The following is an 11,005-nucleotide window of genomic DNA, read 5'->3' on the forward strand; positions in this document are numbered from 1 at the left end:
CTCTCTACAAAGGCAAACAGTACCTCTGTAGTCCTTCCATAATGCCTGAAATCTCTTCCAGCAGACAGAAACTTTCTTTATTCACCTAAGCTCTAGAAGAAGGTCCCTGCCCATCTGAGCCAACCTTCTGCCATGGCTGCTTTACTGGGGCCGGGATCGGGGCTGGCACTTTGCCTTCAGCACCCTGGGCAAAGGGTGGCAGCTCTGGGCTCGGCACCCAGCCATGCCCCATTCCCTGCAGCCTCCAATCCTGATCAGGTCTGCTCTGCCATCTCTACACATTGTCCCATTGCTAACCGATTCCTTTTAAGATGGTTGGAGATGAATGAGTTTAGACAGTGTTTTTTCCTGGAGCTCTGCAGCCCTGTGGAGCACCTCAAACACTCAGACACAGCCCCAGGGGCGGAGCTGCTCCAGGAGGGTTATTGCAGCCAGGAACTGGGCAAAGGTTGGGAAAGTTGGGCGGAGCCTTGTACTTTCTGCAGCTCTGCTGGGTGCTGTGAAGTAGTCCTTCCTGGTGGGGCTCCCTGGGAGAAGAACCCCTGGGGGACTGCTTGCCCCCGGGGGGACCTCTCTCTCAGATGGGGCTCCCCTTGGGCTGCAGCCACCCCAGCCTCACCGGCCATGCCAGGGGCCTCCTGACTTCCCTCGTCACTCTGCTCCTCCTCCAGCTGGGCTCAGGTAGGACCCTGAGAGGCTGCTGGGGGCTCTCCCCCCTGGGCCGGGCAGACTTGCCGCTGTAGGGCAGGGGAGTGGCTGTGGGAAAGGGGGGACCCGAGCACACAGTTCGGCCCCCGATGAGTTTCACTTTCACTTTGGTTCTTTCACACAATACGGGTGCTGCCTTGGCTGCCCTTTCTGGCTCTTCTTCACCTGCCCGAATGCTGCAGAGAGGGCTCCCACTCCCAGCACACCTCCTTCTCCTGCACGTCCTCCCTCTCCCTCTCCTGTTTCCCCAGTGGTTTCCCATGGGGCACGGGGAACACAGCACGCACCAACTCACACACAGCTCACCCTTTGTCACTCACTGACCCTAAATTTACAATGGCAAAATCTCACCACCTCTCTGTGCCCTTCTCCATTGCCCAGCCCAGCTCACAGTGGAGGGACCAGGCCACCCTCTCACTGCCACCGTCGGGAAGGATGTCCTGCTGCCCTGCCACTTGTCCCCTCAACGCGATGCTCGCAGCTTGGAGGTCAGGTGGATCCGGGACAGTATCTCTGAGACAGTGCACCACTACCGCAATGGAGAGGACCTGTACAGGGAGCAGATGGGGGCATATGCCGGGAGGACAGAGCTGGCCAGAGATGGTCTCTCTGCTGGAAGCCTGGACTTGCGAATCACGAGGCTGAGACCTTCTGATGATGGCCGGTACATCTGCACTGTGGAAGATGCTGATGCTTATAATGAAGCAACAGTGACACTAGAGGTGTCAGGTTAGTGTCTGGAGTGATGGTTCCAGGGCAGAGTTTACGTGTCCTTTGAATGTTTCAGCTGTTTCACAGCATGGAGCTTGCCCATAGATGTGGAGGTAATATTTGGGGAGAGAGCTCCCTGGAGAGTTTTCTCAGTTTTCACTGGTGTTCTTGAAGACAATAATCATAATATTGTGAGGGCACTGGGCACAGGCTGCTGAGCAGCACCTTCAGCTGTGTCAGCAATGGGACCAAACAGCACATAGGGAGAATCACAGAGTCCTCTGAACAGCCGGGTGTCAGCTTTACTTCTGCTTTCTGTGCTGGGGGAGACCTGAGATGTTTCCTGGAAGTCTCGGGACTTCTTGACCCAGCACAGCATGGTGCAGAGATGCTGCCTGGAGGTGCTGAAGCTTGGCATCTGCATTTTCCGTGTGATTTGGGGACAGTGGCACTCTGCGGCCCTGCTCTCTGTTTCTGCCGTTGCCCAGGATGGTCTGGGGTGAGGGTGGTTGCGTGTAGTACCCAGCCCCTGAGCCCCTGGGGACATGGCTGTGCCGGGCTGTGTCGGGCATAGGAGCAGATGGGGTCTTTGCCTTCAAATGAATCCCACCCAAGTCAAGCACCAGCCACACGCTCTTCCCCCAGCCACAGGCGCTGACCCCCACCTCTCCCTGGGGGGCTACGAGGCCGGAGGCGTCCGGGTGCTGTGTCGATCAGCCGGCTGGTACCCGCTGCCGCAGCTGCTGTGGAGGGATGCTCGCGGGCAGCACCTGCCCTCGGTCTCCCAGACACATTCCCAGGACCGGGAGGGGCTCTTTGAAATCGAAGGTGCCGTCATCGTGACCGGGAGCGTGGAGGGGACCTTGTCCTGCGTGGTCAGGAGCAGCCGCCTCCAGCAGGAACGGGAATCGTCCCTGCACATCGCAGGTACAAATGGCACAGCCAGGGTGAGGTGTTCCTGGCCCCTGCTCTTCCCCTGAGCTGGGAGAAGTCTGGGTCTTTCTTTTCCACACATGGGCATGTAAAAACAGCCCTTTTCCTGGTGCTTTTTCTCAGCTCCCTTCTTCCACAACGCCCAGCCCTGGAAGGTGGCTCTGGCTCTGGTTCTTGTGGTTTTTGTGGTGTCCATTGGCCTGGGTGTTTATCTCTTCCGAAAGCAAGGTAAGCTGGCAGCGCAGGGATGGAGCAGAGGGAGGTGTTCTGCAGGGACCTGCGTGGGTGTGGAGCAGGGCTGAGCCCTGGCCCAGGGAGGTGCGTAAGAGGAGGAAGGGAATGTTCTCCTGGGGATCCCAAAGGCCTTAGGATGGTCTTGGGCCTCTGCCTTGGGCAAGGAAGGCAGGGGAGAAGGCAAGGGGCCTTGGGTGGGAGGCCAGGGAGCATGGCTGCAGCGTGGGGCTGGTGGCAAGGCGCAGCCCCCCTGCACATGTTCCCACCCAGCAACCAAGCTGCTCTGCTCACCACCTCTTCCTCCGCCTTTGCTTTTCAGCGGCACAGAGCCGAGAGCTGGGTGAGTCCTTGCAGTCCCTGCCCCCAGCCCCTGGGGAAGTGGTGTCCCTGCGGGAGGGAATGGGCCTGGTCTGGGTGGGCTCTGGGGGCTTGTGTGCTGGTGGCTCGGGGGTGCTGGAGGAGCAGCTGGAGCCTGGGGTGGGAGTGGGGAGTGCTGGGGCTGTGGCTGCCCTGGGCACAGGACACGGCCGGGATGGCTGAAAGGAACGGGGATCAAGGTGGGGGTGGGGAGTGAGGTGTAGGGCTGCCCTGCTCTGCACTGATGCATCTGGGACAGGGACATCCTCCACCCATCCCCATTCACTTCCCCGTGTGTTTTGGTGGCACGGTGCAGAGAGCTGCACAAGGGTCTGTCTTTACTGCTCCACGTACACAAGCCTTACTCAAAGCTGGGTCTTGCTCCCTGTTAGTCTGGTCCCTCCCAGTCTGAGAGCAAGACTGTCTGTGCCCATTCACCAGGACAAATAAATTTGGGGTCTAGCCATGGAATTAGTCATGGAATCTGAAACACTCCTCTCTGATCATGCATTGCTTTCGCTTTTCTTTTCCAGTGAGAAAAGATATAAAGATTGGTAAGACTCCTTTCATAAACCCAAAGATTTGGCATCTTTCCATGGCAGCAGCCACGGGCTGAGCAGCTCCCCCTCTCATCATGCCTTGCTTTTCTCCCTTTTCCAGTGGAACAAGCTGCAGAGCTGGGTGAGTGTCACAGAGCTTGGGCCCCAGGACAATGCTAAGGCGATGTGCAGGGGAGGGTGGGCAGCTGGGACAGAGCAGCCCAGGGCTGGCCCCTCACGCGGCCAAACCCACTGGGCACCAGCCATGGGCTGTGACCAGCTCTCCCCTCTCCTTCCAGCATGGAGAAGGTGTCTGCTGCCTCAAAATAGAGGTAGGTGTGCATTGGGTTGCCCTCTGTGGTACTTCTCCTGCCCTTGCTGGGCCATGTTCAGGAGCCAAGAGGTGCCCCATCTCCTGCCCTGTGGGGCAGCTCCTGGCCCTGAGCTGGGGAAAGCCTGCCCAGGGCTGAGCTCTGCCCCTGATGGCCTGGCTCCTTCTGTCCCTGCAGTGAAGGTGACCCTGGATCCAGACACGGCTCATCCCATGCTTGTTGTGTCTCTGGACAACTGCAGTGTGAGATGGGAAAACATATGGCAGCAGGTGCCTAACACGCCAGAGAGATTTGACTCATGGTGCTGCGTACTGGGCTGTGAGAAGTTAAGTGAGGGGAGGCACTGCTGGGAGGTGGAGGTAGAGGTCGAGGGAGAGACCGGAAAGAGTGCACGGTGGGCTGTGGGGGTGGCCAGGGCATCTGTGAAGAGGAAGGGGTTGTTCGACATAATCCCTGAAGAAGGGGTCTGGGCTGTGCGGTATCAACAAGGGCAGTTCATGTCTCTCACATCTCCTCGCACCCCCTTGTCCCTGTCCCTTGTACCCACGAGGATCTGGGTCTGTCTGGACTGTACCCAGGGGCAGGTGTCTTTTATCAACGCTGACAATGGGGTTGAGATCTTCACTTTCACAGCAGCCTCCTTCAATGGGGAGAGCATCCGCCCCTGGTTCCTGTTGTGGACTCAGGGAATTCAGCTGTGCCTGAGGGACAGCACCCCCCAGACCCCAGCCCCAGCCCTGGGGGGCTCCTGCCCTTCTCCAGCCACTCATCGAACACCTCTCCTTGGTGCTGCAGGAGCAGCACAAGAATGAGGGGCAGTGGGGCCAGGGGCTGCTCCTTTATTCCTCCCTGCTGCTGGAGGAGGGCTGGGATGCTGCAAGCAGGGGCCAGGCCCCTTGCAGCCCCTGGGCTCTGCCCTGCATGCGGCTTCTGTGCTGGGGCACAAGCCCTGCTGGCACCCACGGGTCTCACCCTGCCTCTGAGCCCCAGCAGGCAGCACAGGGGCTGCAGCAGCTCTCCACGCTCCTCTCCCCTCTGCTTGCACTGCTTGCAGACCCCAGGGCAAGGGATGTGGTCACCGTGTGCTGCTGGCCAGTGCAGGCCACCTTTGCCTCCTAGTTTGGGGTTGATCTTTGCTCTGTGCCTGGTGCTGAGCATGAGCAGCCTGTGGGGGCTCTTTGTTCCCTCCTCTGGAGCACATCAAGGCCCAGCAGCAGCAGGACTGTGTCAAATAAAGCTTTGCACAGGAAGATGGAGTCTGGCAGTGGCATTTCTTGGGTGCTTTCTTTCATGAGGCTTTGCTGCCTGGGAAGACATCTTGCAGCACACCGTCTCCTTGGTGTTGGTCCTGGGAGTCAGAGCCAGGAGGAACCAAAGCTCCAGCTGCCCCCAGTTCCCCAGCTGGTGCCACGAACCCACTTGTCCCAGTTGGGTCATGGCCCTGCCCTGGAGCCACCCAAAGAGCTTACAGCCTCCCATCACACAGGCTCTGCAGAGGCTGTGCCCACAGGAAGCATCACCGGCTCCTGGAAGTCCTCCTGGAAGACCTCCAAGGTGGTCTTAGCCTTCAGCCCTAGATCACAGAATCAAAGAAAAGCCCCAGTTGGAGGAAACCCAACAGGACCATCCAGTCCATCTCCTGGCCCCACACGAACCACCCAAAAATCAGACCCTGTGCCTGAGAGCCCTCTCCAAATGCTCCTTGAGCTGCAGCAGGCTTGGGGCCATGGCCACGTGCCTGGGGAACCTGTTCCTGTGCCCAACCACCCTCTTGGTGAAGAACCTTTTCCAAACAGCCCACCTGACCCCACCCAGTGGCAGCTCCATGCCGTTCCCTCAAGCCCTGTCGCTGTCCCCAGAGAGCAGAGCCCCTCCGCTCCCCTCATGAGGAAGATGTGGGCCGCCACGAGGCCTCCCCTGCGTCTCCTCTGCTCTGGGCTCAACAAGACAAGCGCCTTCAGCCGCTCCTTACACGCCTTGCCACACATGATGACCTCAGCCAGTTCTCTTAGTACTTTGGGATGAATCCCATCAGGCCCTATAGTCTTGTATGCATTCATCTGGAGCAGCAAATCCAACAGAAATTCGGGGTTTGTTGGGACTTTAGTATTCCTGCAGTCACTGTCCTCCAGCTCAGGGCACCTGGGATGCCACAGCCCAGCATCAGTGTTGAAGGCAAAGAAAGCATTAAACATCTCTGTGAAGTCGATGACCTTAGTTTGAGCACCCCCATCAAGAAACAGACCAATGTTTTCTCTAATCCTACTTTAGCTGTTAAGATAGTTAAAAAAAATAATAATCCATTGTATTGCCCCTCACAGTACTGTCCAGCTTCAACTCAAATTGAGCTTTGTCCATATGACTTTTCTCCCTACAAAGGCAAACAGTACCTCTGTAGTCCTTCAATAATGCCTGAAATCTCTTCCAGCAGACAGAAACTTTCTTTATTCACCTAAGCCTCTAGACAGGTGGAGAAGAACGAGCTCAGAGAGTGGGTTTCTCTGGATAGGCCCCTCCTGGGGACAAGCCTCTCATGCTGGCTGAAGGCCCTGGGCTGGGCACCCAGCTGTGATGGGATGGTGGTGCCAGCCCTGCAGAGCTCCCCAGACATTGCCCTAGGGGCACAGTTGCTCCAGGAGGGTTATTGCAGCCAGGAACTGGGCAAAGGTTGGGAAAGTTGGGCGCAGCTTTGTGCTTTCTGCAGCTCTGCTGGGTGTCGTAAGGGATCTCCCTCCTGGTGGGGCTCCCTGGGAGAAGAACCCCTGGGGGGCTGTCTGCCCCCCTGGGGACCTCTCTCTGAGATGGGGCTCCCCTGGGGCTGCGGCCACCCCAGCCTCACCGGCCATGCCAGGGGCCTCCTGACTTCCCTTGTCACTCTGCTCCTCCTCCGGCTGGGCTCAGGTAGGATCCTGCGGGGCTGCTGGGGGCTCTCCCCCCTGTGCATGCAGACTTGCTGCTGTGGGGCAGGGGGGATGCAAGCCCACAGCTTGACCCCAGCTGGGTTTCACTTTCCCTTTGGTTCTTTCACACAATATGGGCGCTGCCTTGGCTGCCCTCTCTGTGTCTCCTTCACCTGCCCAAATGCTGCAGAGAGGGCTCCCACTCCCAGCACACCTCCTTCTCCTGCATGTCATCCCTCTCCCTTTCCTATTTCTCTGCTGGTCTCCAATGGGACACGGGGGACGCAGCACGCACCAACTCACCCACAGCTCACCCTTTGTCACTCACTGCCCCTAAATTTACAATGGCAAAATTTCACCTCCTCTCTGTGCCCTTCTCCATTGCCCAGCCCAGCTCAGAGTGGTGGGACCAGGCCACTCTGTCACTGCCACCGTGGGGCAGGATGTCGTGCTGCCCTGCCACTTGTCCCCTCAACGCGATGCTCGCAGCTTGGATGTTAGGTGGATCCGGGACCATATCTCTGAGACAGTGCACCACTACCGCAGTGGAGAGGACCTGTACAGGGATCAAATGGAGGCATATTCTGGGAGAACAGAGTTGGCCAGAGATGGTCTCTCTGCTGGAAGACTGGACTTGCGAATCACGGGGCTGAGACCCTCTGATGATGGCCAGTACGTCTGCACTGTGGGAGATGCTGATACTTATGAGGAAGCCATTGTGGAGCTGAAGGTGTCAGGTTAGTGGCTGGGGTGATGCTTCCAGGGCAGAGTTTACGTGCCCTTTGAATGTTTCAGCTGTTTCACAGCATGGAGTATGCCCATAGATGTGGAGGTACTATCTGGGGAGAGAGCTCCCTGGATATTTTTGTCAGTTTTCACTGGTGTTCTTGAAGACAATAATCATAATATTGTGAGGGCACTGGGCACAGGCTGCTGAGCAGCACCTTCCGCTGTGTCAGCAATGGGACCAAACAGCACATAGGGAGAATCGCAGAGTCCTCTGAGCAGCCAGGCATCTGCTTTACTTTTGCTTTCTGTGCTGGGAGAGACCTGAGACGCTGTCAGGAAGTCTTGAGGCTTCTTGAACCAGGATGGCTTTGTGCAGAGACACTGCCTGAAGGTCCTGGAACTTGGCACCTGGGTTTACAGGGTGATTTGGGGCCACTGGCATTGTGCAGCCATGCTCTCTGTGTCCAGAAGCACCAGAGGTGGTTTTGTGGTGAGGGTGAGTGCATGGTCAGAGAGCATCCAGCCCCTGGGGCTGTGGTTGTCCTGTGCTGTATTTGGCATGGGAGCAGATGGGGTCTTTGCCTTGGAACTCAATCCCTCCCCAAGTCAAGCCCCAGCCACACGCTCTTCCCCCAGCCACAGGCGCTGACCCCCACCTCTCCCTGGGGGGCTACGAGGCCGGAGGCGTCCGGGTGCTGTGTCGATCGGCCGGCTGGTACCCGCTGCCGCAGCTGCTGTGGAGGGATGCTCGCGGGCAGCACCTGCCCTCAGTCTCCCAGACACATTCCCAGGACCAGGAGGGGCTCTTTGAAATCGGAGGCGCCGTCATCGTGACCGGGAACGTGGAGGGGCCCTTGTCCTGTGTGGTCAGGAGCAGCCGCCTCCAGCAGGAGAGGAAATTTTCCCTGCACATCGCAGGTACAAATGGCACAGCCAGGGTGAGGTGTTCCTGGCCCCTGCACTCATCCTGACCCAGGAGAAGTCTGGGTCTTGCTTTTCCACCTGTGGCAACGTAAACACAGACCCATTCCTGGTGCCTTTTCTCAGCTCCCTTCTTCCACAACGCCCAGCCCTGGAAGGTGGCTCTGGCTCTGGTCCTCGTGCTTTTGGCTGTGTCCATTGGCCTTGGTGTTTATCTCTTTCGAAAGCAAGGTAAGCTGGCAGCGCAGGGATGGAGCGGAGGGAGGTGTTCTGCAGGGACCCCCCTGGGTGTGGAGCAAGGGGCCTTGGGTGGGAGGCCAGGGAGCATGGCTGCAGCGTGGGGCTGGTGGCAAGACGCAGCCCCCCTGCACATGTTCCCACCCAGCAACCAAGCTGCTCTGCTCACCACCTCTTCCTCCGCCTTTGCTTTTCAGCGGCACAGAGCCGAGAGCTGGGTGAGTCCTTGCAGTCCCTGCCCCCAGCCCCTGGGGAAGTGGTGTCCCTGCGGGAGGGCCTGGGCCTGGTCTGGGTGGGCTCTGGGGGCTTGTGTGCTGGTGGCTCGGGGGTGCTGGAGGAGCAGCTGGAGCCTGGGGTGGGAGTGGGGAGTGCTGGGGCTGCCCTGGGTACGGGACACGGCCGGGGTGGCTGAAAGGAACGGGGATCAAGGTGGGGATGGGGAGCGAGCTGCGGGGCTGCCCCGCTCTGCACTGACGCTTCTGGGACGGGGAAGTCCTCCCCCTGTCCCTATTCACTTCCCCTTGTGTTTTGGTGGCACGGTGCAGAGAGCTGCACAAGTGTCTGTCCTTAATGCTACAAGTCTTGCAAAAAGCTGGGCCTCGGTCCTTGTTAGTCTGGTCGCTACAAGTCCTGGAGCAGGGTGGTCTATGCACATGCATGAGAGCAAAAAAATTTAGGGTCTAGCCATCTAGCCATGGAAGCAGCATTGGATTGAAAGTCTCTCCACTCTGACCTTTCATTCCTTTTGCTTTTCTATAGCAGAGAAAAAGGATGCAAAGCTGGGTAAGTCTCCTTCCCCAAAGAGAAGGTATTTGGTGTCTTCCCACAGGCATACTCCCCTCTGAACAAACATTGCTTTTCTCTTTCTTTTCCAGCAAAACAAGCTGCAGAGATAGGTGAGTGTCCATCCCTGAGCTGGAAGTATTTGCAGTGTAGACAATGGATGAGAAATTTTTTCCCTCTGATCATGGATTCCTTATGCTTTTCTTTTCCAGAGGAAAAAGATGCAAGACTGGGTGAGTCTCTCTTCCCCCCCACAACTGAAGTAATTTGGGATCTTTGGTTTGTAGCAGTCATTGATGAGAAACTGACTCCTCTCATCGATTCGTTGCTTTTCTCTTTTCTTTGTAGATGAACAAGCTGCAGAGCTGGGTAAGTCTCACTCTCTAAACAGAAAAAAAGAAAAACAAACAAACAAACAGAAAAAAAACAACAACAACAACAACAAAAAAAAACAGTGTCAAAGTGAGAGCTATGAGCACCACCTGTGGGCTGTAACCAGCTCTCCCCTCTTCTTCCAGCATGGAGAAAGTTTCTGCTGCCTCACAATACAGGTAGGTGTGCATTGGTTTGCCCTCTGTGGTGCTTCTCCTGGCTTCTCCTGCCCTTGCTGGGCCATGTTCAGGAGCCAAGAGGTGCCCCATCTCCTGCCCCGTGGAGCAGCTCCTGGCCTTGAGCTGGGTAAAGCCTGCCCAGGGCTGAGCTCTGCCCCTGATGGCCTGGCTCCTTCTGTCCCTGCAGTGAAGGTGACCCTGGATCCAGATACGGCTCATCCCCAGCTTGTTGTGTCTCAGGACAAGAGCAGTGTGAGATGGGAAAGTGAAGGGCAGGAGGTGCCTGACACACTGGAGAGATTTGACAATCGCTACTGCGTGCTGGGCCATGAAGAGTTCAGAGAGGGGAGGCACTGCTGGTTGGTGGAGGGGGAGGGTGAGAGGGGAGAATATTCTTGCTGGGCTGTGGGGGTGGCCAGGGCATCTGTGAAGAGAAAAGGGTGGATCGACATGAGCCCTGAAGAAGGGATCTGGGCTGTGCAATACTATGAGGGGCACCTCACGTCTCTCACATCTCCTCCCACCCCCTTGTCCCTGTCCCCTGTCCCCACGAGGATCTGGGTCTGTCTGGACTATACCCAGCAGCAGGTGTCTTTTATCAATGCTGACAATGGGGTCGAGATCTTCACTTTCACAGCAGCCTCCTTCAATGGGGAGAGCATCCGCCCCTGGTTCTGGCTGGTGCCAGGCAGTGTCCAGCTGTGCCTCAGGGACAGCACCCCCCAGACCCTGTCCCCAGCCCTGGGGCACTCCTGCCCTTCTCCAGACACCCCTCAAACACCTCTCCTTCATCCTGCAGGAGCAGTACAGGAATGAGGGGCAGTGGGGCCAGGGGCTGCTCCTTTATTCCTCCCTGCTGCTGGAAGAGGGCTGGGATGCTGCAAGCAGGGGCCAGGCCCCTTGCAGCCCCTGGGCTCTGCCCTGCACAGGGCTCCTGTGCTGGGGCACAAGCCCTGATGGCACCCATGGGTCTCACCCTGCCTCTGAGCCCCAGCGGGCAGCACAGGGGCTGCAGCAGCTCTCCACGCTCCTCTCCCCTCTGCTTACACTGCTTGCAGACCCCAGGGCAA

General features: G+C 57.8%; 2 protein-coding genes across 2 annotated transcripts; both read left to right on the plus strand.

Moving 5' to 3' along the window:
- Positions 1-581: 581 nt before the first annotated feature.
- LOC311220354 (butyrophilin subfamily 3 member A2-like) lies at positions 582-3,812 on the plus strand (the record flags this gene model as incomplete). The annotated part of the gene is made up of 7 exons (XM_084303861.1): positions 582-681; positions 1,090-1,437; positions 2,065-2,346; positions 2,476-2,580; positions 2,906-3,000; positions 3,604-3,680; positions 3,782-3,812. 7 exons carry the CDS (start codon positions 582-584, stop codon positions 3,810-3,812), a joined length of 1,038 nt encoding a protein of 345 aa, XP_084159987.1.
- A 2,578-nt stretch (positions 3,813-6,390) lies between these two features.
- On the plus strand, positions 6,391-10,751 carry LOC311220355 (butyrophilin subfamily 3 member A3-like; the record flags this gene model as incomplete). Its single annotated transcript, XM_084303862.1, has 11 exons — positions 6,391-6,481; positions 7,104-7,451; positions 8,080-8,361; positions 8,491-8,595; positions 8,799-8,819; positions 9,361-9,384; positions 9,477-9,497; positions 9,597-9,617; positions 9,733-9,753; positions 9,903-9,935; positions 10,123-10,751. The coding sequence occupies 11 exons, from the start codon at positions 6,391-6,393 to the stop codon at positions 10,749-10,751; spliced, it is 1,596 nt and encodes a 531-aa protein (XP_084159988.1).
- Positions 10,752-11,005: the final 254 nt, after the last annotated feature.

Source organism: Netta rufina (assembly GCF_964035555.1).
Source record: "Netta rufina genome assembly, chromosome: 31".
Classification (NCBI taxonomy): domain Eukaryota; kingdom Metazoa; phylum Chordata; class Aves; order Anseriformes; family Anatidae; genus Netta; species Netta rufina.